This window comes from Seriola aureovittata, chromosome 10, assembly GCF_021018895.1.
Source record: "Seriola aureovittata isolate HTS-2021-v1 ecotype China chromosome 10, ASM2101889v1, whole genome shotgun sequence".
NCBI lineage: Eukaryota > Metazoa > Chordata > Actinopteri > Carangiformes > Carangidae > Seriola > Seriola aureovittata.
This window is the reverse complement of record NC_079373.1, coordinates 6,604,734-6,620,728: the sequence shown is the minus strand read 5'-3', so window position 1 is coordinate 6,620,728 and position 15,995 is coordinate 6,604,734. Positions and strand designations below refer to the sequence as shown.

At 40.0% G+C, this 15,995-nt stretch overlaps 1 protein-coding gene across 2 annotated transcripts; it reads right to left on the bottom strand.

Moving 5' to 3' along the window:
* Positions 1-2,160: 2,160 nt before the first annotated feature.
* Positions 2,161-12,443, bottom strand: LOC130176504 (uncharacterized oxidoreductase YjmC-like). 2 transcript variants are annotated; one of them, XM_056387637.1, is made up of 11 exons: positions 12,290-12,443; positions 7,695-7,843; positions 7,379-7,567; positions 6,827-6,888; positions 6,582-6,635; positions 6,301-6,399; positions 5,695-5,830; positions 5,024-5,142; positions 4,738-4,833; positions 4,535-4,645; positions 2,161-2,927 (listed from the first exon to the last, which is right to left on the bottom strand). In XM_056387637.1, exons 1-11 carry the CDS (start codon positions 12,313-12,315, stop codon positions 2,862-2,864), a joined length of 1,107 nt encoding a protein of 368 aa, XP_056243612.1. In that variant the 5' UTR covers positions 12,316-12,443; the 3' UTR covers positions 2,161-2,861. The 2 variants fall into 2 exon arrangements, with proteins under 2 accessions (XP_056243612.1, XP_056243613.1); XM_056387638.1 differs by having other exon boundaries at positions 7,695-7,847; positions 12,303-12,432.
* Positions 12,444-15,995: the final 3,552 nt, after the last annotated feature.

Here is a 15,995-nt window from a genome sequence, read left to right as displayed (position 1 = left end):
TACAGATGTGACCCTACCTCTTGAAAAATACACCAACACACGCTCATCACTAAGCAGCAAGTGTTGTCTAATAGCACATACAAGTCCAAAAACAAACACTAACCAACACACACACATGGCATGCCCTTTTGGCATGGCACGCCCCATCAGTAATAGCCGATCACTTCATGATTTGCTCGTTCAGTGAGTGATGGACAGATCCCCCCTCAGCACCACAAAAGAAAACACCTGTTAGAATCTGCTTAATCCTAGCCAGTGGCCCTGCTCTCGGGGCTCTTTGGGGCCCCGTTTAATCCACACAAGGGCACCAGGCCAAGGCCAGGGTAGATTAGACCCCCACCATCCATCCATCCATCCATCCATGCACACACACCTCTGAGTCTGCCCCCTATAACGAGTGTTTGAATCGGCCCCTTAATCCTTGGACTCGGCGCAGCCCTCCACCCAGCACACACCCACCTTCCCCCTCAGCAAAAACCTAATCTCCATGCATCCCCTTCATACCCACTCGCAGACCTGGCCCAGCCCAGCCCAGCACTCACTAGCCCCCACCCCAACTCTCCTCCACCTCCTTTCCCCTCCCCTGGTGGGGCTGAAAGCCCATTGATTTGTTGATTTCTCTTCTTTTGTCTGCGGCCGGCCGAGTGTTAACGAGACATCCAGGCCCGGGGCCCAGTGCCAGGACTTTTGGCATGGGAGATTAAGGTCCTGATCTGGGCATCTGTCACTGCCCAGTCCCCCTTCTCCCTTGTGGCTCTGGGAGAGGCCTTTCCTTCAGTCATTTTCAGAATGAGCTGTACACTGATCCTAACAGGAGAAGAAGACTGTTGTGCTCCATGCAACAAAAGCAGACAGGCAGTTTACAACAACAACAAAAAAAAACATAACTAAAAATATTTTGACATTAATTTCAGCTGAAGAGTTTATCATCATCATAAAGTTACTCTACAGACACACATACACATAAATCTATATGACATATGGATACACAGATGCGGAAACAGATCCATGCATTACATTCATGTGCACACAGCTCACACTTTCACAGATATTAAAAATTATAATAGGATCCGGTCTGTGCACAGAACCAGTCTAAATTTAGGTCAGGTAGTAATATTCTACTAATTTCCAAGGAGATTATATTTCATATTTTATTTTCAAAGGATTATATATATATATATATATATATATATTTACGTGATAATGTTCCAAGACTGTTTACTTTATGTATTGGGAAGGGAGATCAAGGTGACATAATTGTATTTTAGTTTGTCTTGAAAGAAACAGATTAAATGTTATAATGGAATTAATCCAAGCACTGCTAACTTTGAAAATTATTCAACCCTTAAATTATCAAAACGTTAACCAGTGTCATTTAGTTTGTTATAGTAATAAAGAATATTTCAAAGCAACCATCACATATTTGCCAGCATGTTTCAGTCCTCATTTGTGTGTTTATGTTTTTAATGATGTATTGTATTTCGCCTTTATTGGGCAACAAGTGTCTTATTTCTGCCTGGTTTACTTCAGGGGTCATTGTGGAATAAAAAGGTTTAAAGTTGTTTTGGTGTATTAACTTCTGGTCACATATCATATCTCCAATATGTTAACATTGCCAAGGCAACGGTAACACTTGATAGTATCTTTTTTTGTTATTTTTTTTAATTAAAAAAAAAAAAAAACATATAAGTTTTCATGAGTAGTGAAGATCCAAACCCAGGAGTTCACTCGGACTATGTCTCCACCTAGTGGTCACAAAATCTTACATGCAAGCTGTAACAGGAATTTTGACCTTATTGACCTCAGTGTGCAGATTATATGACCAGTAACAAAGGTTCAAACTCAAGTGATAAAGACAAAGCAATAAAAAAGAAATGGCTGATTTTAAACATGTTTAAAGGATATAAATTAATTGTGGCAAAGAATGATAATCAATAATGTTTTAATAAAGATGACATGTTTAACCTGTTTCAAGTCTATATTAAACTGTTATACTAAACTAAATCAATACCATATAAACTACTCAAAAATGTGTGGCTTATGTCGCCATCTGGTGGTTGACATGCCTAAGGGTTCGTCTTTTGCAGATATAGATATTGATAAGGGACATGAACATGAAGGAAACAGCAATAAATTCATTCATAGAATGATACAATACAATTTGGGTGTATATAGCTTTTATTTAATAAGGCACATAAGAATGATGATTTATGATATCAGGATAAAAAGATCATCTGAACTTTAGGTATTAAAATTTAAAATACTTTTCATTTAAAAAATATATTTTTTGCATTATACTGTAGCCATTATTGCACAGCTATAAAATTACACTGCATTATATCCTGAGCAAAGTCAAATGGCTCTCTAACAGGGAGTGTCCCAACTGTCAAGTAACACTGTCAGTAATGACAGCAAACCACATTGACTTTGGCTCATCTTTCAACATAACCAAACAAGCTTTATTAACTCATTCACACCCAGGCATCCATCATTCATAAATCTGTGACTTACAAATGCTTCAGACAAAGAATGTGCGTATTTCACTGTCAGAGATACAACATGTTTAAAGCATTAGATTTGGATGTCTCGAAAAAAAACATGTTTGAAAAAGTCCTTTAAAAGAGAAACATTTTTGATATTTTCATTTTGTTACAAATTTCATAGTTATGATTTTTTTTAACCTCAAAGAAGTTTAAAAAGATTAAAATACCTAACGAGTGTGGTTGAGATGAATAAAATAAGACTGTCAACATGCAGTATATGTATATGTAATGTGCATGAAGCGTGTTCTCGAGTTGCTCAGTCTGGACTTCAAGATGAACAAAAGTGCCATATTTTCCAACCTTGATAATCTTGACCAGTTAAATGGGGACAAGCTTGTCACAAGGCAGCAGCGGGCTGGCACCAATTTTCTTAGCACATTCATTCTGCAGACATAAAATGGAAAGATTGCATCAGGTTAGCTCACTCTCTCGCCTTGCTGAGAGTTAGATTAGAGGATTGATACCATTGTCACGTCTGTACATTAAATATGAAGCTACAGGCAGCAGCCAGTTAGCTTAGCTTAGCATTAAACCTGGAAGTATAGGGAAAAAGCTAGCCTGCCTCTGTCCAAACATAACAAAATCAGCCTGCGAGGACCTCTAAAGCTCACTAGTTAATATGCTATATCTTGTTTGTTGACATTTGCCTAAATACAGACTCAGGTAAAATAATTATCCTGGTCTTGCTAGATCTTAGTGCAGCTTTAGTGCAGTGAGACAAATTAGAGAACTGGGTTGGACTCAACTGTCCTCACATGGTTCAGGACATACTTCGAAGGTAGGGATTGTTTTGTCACTATCGGTACTCATGAATCAGTGGAAACCACTATGGCATACGGATTCCCACAAGGATCCATTCTTGGGCCCCTTTTGTTCAACCTGTACATGCTTCCTCTTGGCCATATGTTTCAAGAGCACAAGGTGGTTTATCATAGCTATGCAGATGACTTACAGATTTATTTAGCTCTTTCACCTAATGCTTTCAGTCCCAGGCACTCTGTGTCTGTGCCTTGAAAAAGTGAATGGCTGGATGCAACAAAACTTCCTCCAAATAAATAAACACAAGACTGAGATAGTTCTATTTGGGAACAAAGAAGGAAGGGTGAAACTAAGTGCCTACCTGGAGTGCAGAGCATTAAACACTTAAACCCATGTTAAAAATCTCAATGTAATCACAGATTGGCATCTTAGTTTCAGTGAACACATTAAAGCTGTAACACAGTTAAAAAAAAGCATAGCTAGGATCAGAGACCTTGTGTCTAACCAAGCCTTAGAGGAACTCATTCATGCCTTTATATCTTCCAGAGTCAGTTATTGCAGTGTTCTCCTCACTGGTTTACCAAATAAGACCATCAGACAGCTACAACTTACTCAGAATGCTGCTGCTCGGGTTCTGACTAAAACTAAGAAACGAGAGCACATTACTGCAGTGCTCAGGTCTTTGCACTGGCCTCTAGTCAGATGCAGAGTTGAATTCAAAGTTTTAAATATTGTCTATAAGTCACTAAATGGCCTATGCCCAAAATATACTGTATATTCGAGAAATGTTCACTGTATATGAGCCCAACAGGTTTCTAAGATCTGCAGGAGCTGGTCAGTTAGTGGTGTCTAGGGTTAAAACTGAAAAGGGTGAAATGTCTTTCAGCCACTATGCTGCCCACTGCACCAGCTCCCAATGGAGATCAAATCTGCAACTGGCTTTAAAATGAAGCTAAAAACTTCTCCATTCACCTCTGCCTTCATTTAATCTTGCACTTAAATTACATATTATCTATTTTATTATCAGTGTTTTTATACTGATTTTATACCGTTTTCTTTTAATGCCTTTTACCCAGATTCTTATGCTTCTTTTATTTCTCTTAAGTCCATTGAATGACCTCTGTGTATGATAATGTGCTATACAAATAAATTTGCCTTTCCTAATCTTCAAAGTAGAAAAACAACAGGGGATCGTTTTCTTGGTGATTTGTAGTCACTTTATGAAGTCTTACCATGTAGTTTACGACATTGATGTGATAGGGAATCCCGCCCAACTCTTCACATTTCTTCATGTTCATCCTCTCCGGGTCTCCAGCAGTCAAAACAGGAGTGTTGGCATCAGCCTATAATAAACAGCAACAACGACAAAATGACTGGACATCATCTACATTCAATTAGTGTGTACATCAAGATGGCAGCAGTGGGACCTACTCACAGAATCCAGGCCTCTCTGGATGGACAGCAGGTCTGACATCCTGTCGCTGAACCCGGGAGCAAAGTTCTCTGGGTTGATCGCCACAAAGCACTGACCCTGAAAACACAACAAGGACGATGACAACTCTGTGAACTGACCCAACACAAACAGTAAATAGGCCTATGACGTATTCAAAAATATGCCCTCCGTCTGAGCACCATTGATTTTGTCTTTTAGATAACAGTGACAGATAACTTTATAACACGACAACACAAGCCAAAAGAAAAAAACGACAAATCAAATGTACCAGGTTGGCAACACGGTCTGTTACTTTCCACGTGCGGACATGTTTGCTGTAGGCCGCACCGGCCAAGATACCACAGAACACCTCCACCATCATTCCCAAACCGTAGCCTTTGTACCCTCCTGAAAGCCACAGAGACATAACATGACATGAATGAACTTCAGTCCTTTGACGTAATGAAAGGTTAAGTGCAACAAATACTGTAAAATAGCAGGTTCCCGACCTTTCCCAACTCATAGCCCACTTGATGTTGGTAGCCCCAATCCGACCCACAACATAAAAGTTCCTATCATTGGCTTAAATTGTACTGTTTTGCTAATGATTTGTCAGTCCACTTGCAATACCTAATTGTTGGGAACCACTGCTGTACACTATGTGACATTATATACAATTAACCCATAGTAGAGAGAGCTGGAATATCTGTGTAGATGCTGCACATAAAAGACTGACAATCAGCCAGTCAGAGCTGTGCTTAAATTACAAACTGTACAATTTCTCATCGACTGTTAACAAATAACATGTGAGGAAAGAGTAGCACGTGGGGATTATTTCAACATGATATGACAACATCAGTATAATATTTCAGTGACAGAATGGAAACATCTTGAATCGGATCTCTTACCCCCTGAGCTGAATGCTAACACTTGTACAACCTGTATCTACTGGTTTCTGACCTGTGGCTTCACTGCCGCCAATGGGCACCAGTCCTCCTCCACTCAGGACTTTCTTGGGGTCTGGTGTCAGCTTTCCCTGAGCGTCACAGCCCCAGCCCTCAGGAATGGGGTCTCCACGCCGCTCGTGGAGCTCCACCTGCGACATTGACAATGACATTAAATAAGAGAGTAAGATGAAAAAAACTGTTTGATAAACGAGACATTATAGTACACAACATCAGAATGTGAAGCAAATATGTTTGTTTAAATAAATAAAGTTTTTTACTTTTTACTTTTTAAAGTAATTCAATGTAATTCAGTGCTTCTGCCATTGAAACTAGTTTCTGAAAAGCTGATGGAGCGATTGCATCCAACTCTCAGCGCACCTTGAGTTGATTTTTATTTTGATTGGACTAATAATAGGATTTGCCTCACCCTCTTTCAGCTGATAGGAACACAAAATGTGAAGCAATTACATGAATCCACCATCCAAGTTAAAAGATTCTCAGTACTCACACTCCCTGTTATCCCCCACTTAACTCAGTCTGTGTATAAACTAGATTAATAATTCAAACCTTCCTTGTCCAAACAGTTTAGGTATGCGGTAATCAAAAAATCTGATCTTACCTTTCCAAGTGCGACTGCTGATGTGGCCATGTCCAGAACGAAGCTGTCTCCGTCTTTAGCAGGAGCCGCCACACTGATGGGGTTGGTGCCCAACGTGCACTACAAACAGCAGGGTCATGATATTAGGATGGGAAAGATTTTTACTTGCAGGATTGTTTTAGAAAACATCTTGGATAAATACACATTCAGTCAGTATGTTGAACAATGTCCACAGTACAATAAGACCAACTCTTATGTGTCATGCAGTGCAGCTTATTCTATTGTACCAATAATACATTTACCTCTTTAGCACGTGTAGGAACCACCAGTGGGGACGTGTTGGTAAATGACATGCCCTGTGGTGGTCAGATCAATATTAGAAAAAAAAGAAAAGAAAATAACATTTTGAAATACAAAATTTCTCCTTTCTGGAGAAAACTGAACTGAAACTGAAACAAATGTAAAACAATTTTAACATTTTTATCTTCCAACAGCAACGGTGTAGATATTCAAAATGGGTCCAAAAGAAAATAAATGTTTCACTCACAATCATGTTTTCCTTCAGAGCTTGCATCGCGTAGTATCCAGCAATACCGTAATGATTGGAACCTAAGAATGAAAAGTTCCATTAGCATTTAATAGGTTAGAAGCAATGGTAATTCATTGTTTTATTCATCAAAATGTGTTCACTGCTTTTCCACGGTAGTCAAGTGACAAAATAAAAATAAAACGGATAAACCTGAGAGGGATGCTTTATAAAAGGGAACTATAGTATTTCAAGTCCAACCTGTGTGTCTTGCCTGCAGCTGTTTTTCCTCACTGCCAGGCTTAATGGCCTGTTATATGAGCCAAACACCATTCTAATAACTAAACAGGGAAAATAATCCCTTTATGAATGCTGGACATTCAGTCCAATCAAATACAGGTTTGTATGTGATGCCTGAGCATGTTGGTTTGAACCAGTAGCTCACAATAAAGTAGTGAACATGTCCTATCCATACAATGCAAATTTGTTTTGCCACAGTTATGGCCTTTTGAAGTTTAAGTCAACCACATCAAGATGTCCTTAAAAAAAAAAAAAAAAAAAAAAGGGACTCACCATGTGCCACCACCCAGCCAATACCAACTTCTTTGGCCTTCTTTATGGCCAGATTCATACAGAAGTTCCCCACCACAGGACCCAGGAGGTTCTTCCCATCCACCAGCGCCGTGGCTGCGCTCTCCTTCTCCACCACCGGCTCACCGTCCTTGGCACAGATTCCAGACTGAATGTCCTTTACGTACATGTCTGTCGAAAAGTATAGAGGACAGAGAGCACACTTTACCCTCTTTCTTCTTCTATACCAATACCATGGTGCTGCCATCTTTAAGTTAAACACGCAGATAAGGTGATGAACGTCCAGCTCCCCACTTACCCATCCTGTTGAGTCCGTGGCTGTAGTGGCCTCTGTGGTCTCCTTCCACCAGGACCTCGGCCAGGCTGCGAGCATGGTGCTGCTTGGTGCCCACGGCCATCATACACCTCTCGATGAAGTTTTGCACCTCCACCTGGCTGATCAGACATCTGCAGAGAGGGAAATATTTAATCAGCAACACAGAAGCACAGGTAAGTACTGCATGCATAATGTATATGTGCATAAAGTAATGCATTTGTTTTAGTTGGTTGATAAGTATGACTAAATAGACTAAATTGGCAAAAAAAAAAAAAATAGATTAAAAGGCAACTCAGAAAAAAAATCAATTAAGTCAACACAATAGTTTTTTTGGCTGATGTTCTTGTATACAAATGCTGGTTTGGAGAACAGAACAGGGACTCTGACTTTTGGCCTAAATAGCAAACCTGGACAAATGCAAAACTGCCCAATTACGTCCTGCTACAAAGTCCTGCGAGGGTGACCCCTTTTTATTGCCCCACATGTTGGAGGATTTGACAGAATGGTCAGTCCCATGCTTATTTAAAGTTTAAAGTCCATCTTTGCAACAGTGATTGCACAACCTGTAAACATATAGATGATATAGGTAATGCGGGAGCCTCCACTTGCGTTACGTTCAATGGTCACTGCAAACAGAGCTCAGCAGAGAAGTTATGATGGTTTGACCGCAACCTATGTGTTGACTTTGTAAAGCAATGCTGAACTGAGTGAATATAAGAACGGTCAAGACATCATGAACCAGAGGATGTTTGTCTGTCTGCTTCAAGTCATGTGCATTAAAAGCTTTAGAAAAACTTCCACAAAATCAAAATATGTTTAACAAATATTTGCAGATATTTAAATACAGTATAGTTTTGTTGGAGGAAAAAAGGTCCAGGGCCGGGCCAGAGACTAAGTCTAGACCTCTTCACCAACACTTTACTTTCTACAAAACTGCACTTTTACTGGAGTCAAAAAAGATTAAAAAAAGAAGTCACTGGAGATGATCAGAGTCCAATGCAATATAATTTATTCTTTCACAAGAATAAAAGCGAGATCAGATCCGGATCCAAATTGAAGACAGAGTGCCTGTGCACTATCACATATAGTTCCTTCTTAGGTGGATTCTCCACCTATTTTCTAAAGTGGACCTATCAACGCCTTGGGAGCAATGGTGTCCAGCCCCGTGTGGAACTCCCCAAACCAGGGTAGCGTAGTAGGACCTGGTGTCCAGAAGCCTCTCATCTATCCTAAGACTCCTGTGCCAAGGCATGTAGTAGGTCCAGGCATCCAAAAGCCTCCCCTCTACCCTAAACCTGAGGTCCTCGTCTACCCTCAATCTGGGCCTCGCTACGGCTGCTACTCCAACACCATTGCTCCCAGGGCCTTCAGACCATTTTCTTTAACTTTATTCCCTCCAGGTTTCATTCTATAACATTTCTATAACAAACAAAGGCTGGTTCACATACAAATCTAACCTCACTTGTGAGCATAGCTATTCCATTGGATTATATAAGTTTAACATTCAGTATATTTATAAAGCATAGTATATTTTAGTGAGAATTTACTACAACAGTTTCTACAACAAACCACAACTTTGAGCACAGATCACAACGAGGCTAAAGTTCAACGATAAAGAACAAAGTTTAGTTGCTCTTTTCTGCGAGGGGTTATCTGTAGATTTTCTTGCTAAGAAGTTAGTTCTAATTGTCAGACAGCCTAAGAAGTACCAAAACTAAATTTATTAACTGTAACACCTCACTGTCATGGAACATGTTTGGGCCACCAATGAAAACCAGATTAATCAAAGCCTCATGCTTTTATGAACGCTGAAAAAACAGAGCAGGACACATCTGTGTTCCTTATCTGTAATGCTGAATACGTAACATTCAACGCCTTCTCTTCCTGCTCCGCTCTCCTTTCCTCCTCCCATGTTTCCTCCATTCTACTCTGTGGTGTTTATTGGCTGCTGGAGGAAGGACAAAAGTTGTAACTTTTGGAATGCACCATAATTGTATACAGATATATGCTGCAGGCGAGCGGGTTCTGCACGGGGATTGGATGATTCTCAGTTTGTCTCCACAATAAAGTTGTGTTCAATACAAACAGCTTCATTCAAAACCAGCGACTGTTGTTTATTAGATGATGCATCCTGTTCTCACGGGTTGACTATGACTGAAGCTCATTGCCCAAACTGCTGGATGCACTAGTATCTTGTGCTAGTTTTTAACACGAGCATCTGACGGTGAGAAAAACAACTCATAGTCACGCATGCTCACTAAAGTCTAAAGACTAAAGACTTGAAAGCAGCATATCTGAATCCTTGATCCTTGACCCACCATTTTGTTTGAGACATTAACATATAGGTTCAGCCCCTCACTACAAACTTGTTGAGAGGACAATTTGTGAAACTTGTTCTTCTGCTCTTATTCATGAAGAAACCTGCATAAATTGAGCTGTGGCACAAGCGAGAGCTCAAAAAGAACACTGTGTACATTTACAGGTCCACACACCATTATCCCCAACCCCCCGACCCCAGCTCCACCCCCTGATGTTTTTAACTGTGAGCATAAAAAAAAAATGTCAGCATGACTTCTAATCTAGCAAACTGACACCACTGTACAAGACTTTGAAGCGCATTACAGAATTTAAAGAGCCCTTGCTTTTTTTCTGCAAACATGTTGCTGTTTAACTTAATTACCCCTGCACAATGCCCTAAAGCAGGAACATGCATTTATTCGCTTCTTTTGCCAAGGGTTACATAAGAAGACGGGGACCACTCCCATGTGTGTATGGTAAACATGAAGCTACAGCCTTTTACCAAGGGTAATAAAATCCACCTACCAACCCCTCTAAAACACATTATATCTTCACTGTTTAATTGTAAAAACTAAACTTTGCTCTTTTACTTATTTCTTGGCAGGGACCAGTCGCATCCCGGAGTCTCTGCTGGTTGCCTGGTGACCAGTCCAGTGGAAGAAATAATCTGGCCCATACCAAAATGTTAAATTTTCAATTTTACACTTCAGTTACTGTATGGATTTAACAAATGAGGGAGGCAGATTTAAATCCAGTAACCCTTGGACAGAAGTAGGCTAGCCATTTCTCCCTGTTTCCAGGCTTTATGCTAAGCTAAGCTAACCGGCTGCTGGCCAAAGGTCAAGCTACGATTTGAGATGTATATAAATTTATGCAGGGAAATAAATCAGATTTATATTAGATTAGATTCACTAATTTATACGTTCACTTCATTAATGTTATTATTGTTTTGTTAGTTTCTCTCCACTTTAGCACCAACTCAGAATTTAGCTTTTGACCTTTACACTAGTTGCCATTCTACTGTAGACTGTCCTTCTTATGTGTCAGCGACCGTCAGCATGTTACAAGATCACAAAGATAATGTCATTACATTTCAGACATAGCTGAAAGAGGAGCCATTGTTCATGCCATTCCTCCTTTACATATAGATCTAAGGAAAAGTGTAAATATCTCTCCCTAAAAAGACAGAGAGCAGCACATGACAGTGTGGCTTTGATTGAATTCTCAGTGGACAGTGAATGTGGCACGGGGTCACATCCCCTGCACTGGTTCATGTTAAAGAAGTACAATGGGACACATGTATGCATGTCTCAGAATGGGTTAGCAGTCGTCTTGAGCACAAACATACGAAACAGATCCACTTAACTGCTTGATGCATTGAGATAAAGAAAGTTACATCAGAAATCATGTCTCGTGATCTGAGTCTGAGTCTGTGCAGGAGGGTGTGTAACTGCATTTATTCAACTATATGAAAGCAGTCAGACGATCTACACGGGAACAAACTAGTATAGACGTAAACTGAAATCTGGATGTAATTATACTTGATCGACAGACTGTGCAGATTATTATCACTTTCATTGATTTATTAATATTAATATATGTTCAAGGGGCAGCAGCAGCTGAAACAGACAGGATGATCCTGCTGAAATAAAGTTAAAAATAAAATAAAATAATAAATAAAATTTTAATTGAACTGAGATGTGATGGGATGAAATATGACTTTGTGAGTGGTGGAAAGAGTTTATTGGGATATCACTGTGCTGTTGTTTTCACTGGTCTTTGAAAGTTACAATAAAAACAGTCACGTTGTTTCAGTCCTGCAAAAAGCACAATTCGCTCTATGTGCAGAGTAGCAGAGATGCACATTATTCTCAGTTAAAACCTTTCAAGGGAACTGAACTAAATTACTTTATTTCCCTTTTGTAACATTAATTAACCACACACTATCTATTCTTGGAAGGCGAAACAAAGCTGACTAAAGTCTAATGGAGTTAAATCCAAAAACATTAATTTTACATTCAATAGAAACAGGAGCAACAGAATCCCCACAATGTAGCTTGTGGTGTAGTACAAGTATAAAGTAGCATAAAATTGAAATAATTAAGTACATGTACCTGAGAATTAAAAATGTACTGAAAGTAAAGTGCAGGTCTGTGAGTCTAACATCACCTGCAACATGTTTATGTTTCAGTAGAGTGTCATGCTGCAGCTCATTCACACCTTAATTGCCTCTGTCATCAATGCTTTCCTTTCATTAGAAATCACACCCGACTTCTTACCTGCTCATGTTGCTCATGTTGCTCATGTTGTCCTCTGCGCTGCTGGAGGTCGGTGACTTGTCGCTCTCGGCTGTGCAGCTGATGTTCTGCGGCTGGTGCCGATGAATCCCACGATGACTCCACCAACCGGCTCTTCAAGCCCAGCAGTGTTTGGGAACGCCCAGTGTTGCCAAGTCTACCAGGTATCCTGTCTGTCTGTACCTCTGTGGGCGTGTTGGAGGAGAGAGGGGGGGAGAAAGGGGGGGTGGGGGTGGTGTGTGTGTGTGGGGTGGGGGGCGTTGTCGCTCACACAGGCCTGTTCCGTCGTGACGAGGTCGTGGGGTTCCAGGTGACACGTCAGCTTTACATTGTCCTGCTACGTTTCACTGACATAACAATATCATACCCATCTGAGAACGTCTGCTGCAGACCATCAACAGGCTACTCACTTTAATTAATGATATGTGTAGGCCTATAACATTTCCGTTTTAAATTTTTACCAAAAGTAATTAAAAAAAAAAGTCCTGCAGGACAATTAATGATCCTGTTCAATACCTGTATAATATCTACATGACTCCCTCACATGTGAAACATGTTCCTGAGGGATGTTGCACATTTCTTATAAACCTTTGTTTTTGTAAGCAAGTCACTGCAGAAAGCTCCAGACAAGAGAGGCAGAACATGTAAGAAAAATCATCAATAAAACTTAGTTTTGAGTCTTTTCAGTTGTATAATCAGTTTAAGAAGCTAGCAAAGTCACAATTGCATGAAAAGGAATGGTGACATGTGGCTTTCAGCTAAAGTGTTGGCAGCAACACAATGAGAAAGAAGATGAGCGGGGGGAGAAAAAAATATAGATTCTTTACTTGTTACGCCCTCCAGCCATTCAGATCTGTCTTAGATTAAGTGTACTATGGAACTTCTTGTTCTCATGATGAAATGTGGGAGTTGCCAGCATTTACTGTATGTGGCAAACTGGCAGTTAGAGGAGCAGAGGAAAAATCAAGCTTGAAACTTTACTTTACTTTACTTTAAAGAATAAGAAGGCAATTATACCTTTGTTTGTTTGTTTGTTTGTTTGTTTATTTTCTTATTGTTATATTTGCCCTTCTTCATTTCCTATATCACAGATGATGTTAAAGTGGCCAGAGGTGGACAAAGGGTGGTGTGCAGACTGCATTAGATCTCTTTACCATTTATGACTGTCCTCCTTAGTATGATACTTAACTGCCACAACCATGATGATTCTCCAGTTTTGAAAATGTCTGTATCCAATTGTATTAAACATGGTCCTTACGAGATATGATATTCTTTCAGATGAATGCTGATACAAAATGGTTGCTCCACCCACAGTACGTATTTTTATGCAATCAATTTGCTTACACAGAGTTTCTGATACACACATCCTCATTTGTTTTCTTAATGTAGCCTAGTACATATCGTAAAACCCTAGACCTAAAAACCCCTTCCAGTCTTACAGGTGCAGTGAGGCAGGTAGACGCATGTATGCCATCTACAAGCAGCAACACATTTACAAAGACTACCTCAAAAAACACAAGCTTCTGTAAACTGGAGTGGTGCAACTCCATGCAAAAGTCCTGTAATTAACACTACTTTCATGAAACTTTTGGTTTTTTAGTTGTTTTCTGATACAGTCTCAGAGAGGTGTTGATAAAAAAAAAAACTGTGTTGTATTGGTTCAGATTATCTTTTAAGGTTTATCTCATTTTTATCTATCTTCTATGTAAGTGAGTTGAACAAAATATTACAAACACCTTTCTCAATGTGTTTCACTGTTATTATTCTATTATATAGTGGTTGCTAGAAAGGCTGGATGATCAAAAAACAGGAAATCCTCATAAATCCTGGTGCCCGAGTCCAGCAGGCCACAAGGGGTCAGACAGTCACTGGACAAAGAAGCACGGACTCTGACTTCAACTTAACAAGAAGTGAGTTGTGTCACATGTACCACACTCCATATAACTCTTCCATGAGGGCTTTCTGTCCATGTGGTATAGGAACACAACAGTACAAACGTAATGAATCTCAGATTTTGGCAGTCTTGTGATTTCATGCTTGGCTTTCATATGTTTGTAATTCTGGTACTCACGAGACAGAAAAGAGAGGACATTAAATACTTCAACTTCATTTTCTCTCCACTGCTCTGAAAACACTTATCCAATCCAAGAAGGAAAGAAAAGATAGTACGTGTTATGTGGCAGTGGAGCTTATGTTATGTGTGTTATGTGTTAAGATGAAGGAAGGTTTTTGATCAGGTTGATCTTGAAACAGAGACAATGCAATAAGAAACCAGTTGAATGGCTATATCACACTTACTTATCTCATAGGGACTATAATCAAATTACATAACGGAGACAATATATTTACAACATTTTGACTAAATTCAGGGCCCAGCTACACGTGGTTAATTCACAGCATGGAGGGTTCTGAAGCTGTAGGCGCCTTCCATGTTTTTTTTCATTTAGGAAATCTTGTGTTACAACATCTAATGAAAAGACAGGTTGAGACAATATGTTCGTCTGAGTAACAGCCGAGTGATTCAACTTTTTTTTCCAATTTTAGCACCTGGGAGTAAGTCTGACATGTCAGGAGCAGGAGCAATTTATGATGGAAGTGAATAGTCCCCAAGAGCCAGCGTGGGACTGGTTTAGACACGAAAATGAAATTTAGCGTTAGTAATTTATGCTCCGAGGAATTCTGTGTTCCCAGTTTGAAGAGTCAGTGGATGAGTTGATTAGACTGTGGCAGTTACAGAATGTAGAGCCCACCTGGTGTAAGTGATATAAGTATTCTGGGGCTCATAAATAATCCGCTATTGTACTTATCAGCATTTCTAAACAGCAACCGTTCAAACAAAGGCCATAAATCAACTGCTAATGTGTCAGGAGGGATTAAAAGGTCTGCTTCAGTGGGTGTGTGTTTGTGGATGTACGTATACAGTATGAATCCTTACTGCCGTGTGTGTATGTGCATTATTGTGTGCACATTTAAGCGTACGCGTGTCTCCATGCGAATGGATGTGTGCGTCTGCGTGTACCTGTGTGTATCCAGTTTTTACATTTCTGTTCTAAGGAGATCACCATGAAATTTGTTTTGGATATTCAAGGCGTAACCTCAGAGTGGCAACATTCACAGGTCTGGTCACAACAGTGTTAGCTGGATTTTGTTTCTGGAACAATTCAAAAAAATTTGGGGGATATAACCTCCCTCTCTTGTGGGACAGTAGAAAACAAGCACTTCCCACGGTGCATATAAGAGCTTTTAGTGGTGTTATACTAGTGAAAACTATGTGTCACAATGGTAGAAAGATGGGGACATTGTACTGGGACAGAGGGTATTTTAATATTAAAGGTTTGGAGTGGGATTAAATTGAGTTACAAGATTAGGTTGGGTTAAGATTTGAATCAAATCACTCATCACTTAAACACACTTCAGCTCCTTGTTTGTGAATTACTCATGTCGCCCAGTGCTTGGTTTGACTTTGACTGGCTGCTGAGAAGAGTGAGGCATGTTGGGAAGTGTTAAAGTTTAGGTCAGATGTTTGTTAATTAACATGAAGGTTTTTTGCATGTTTCCTTACAGCACATCTTCCCAGTGTTTCCCCACGCCCTCAGCTGTAACGAACAGCCCCCTGTAAGAGCAGTGAGGAGCTAGCGCCCCCTCCCTCTGCAGCGCTCGCCTGTAATTCTCCACAGCTCAGACATCT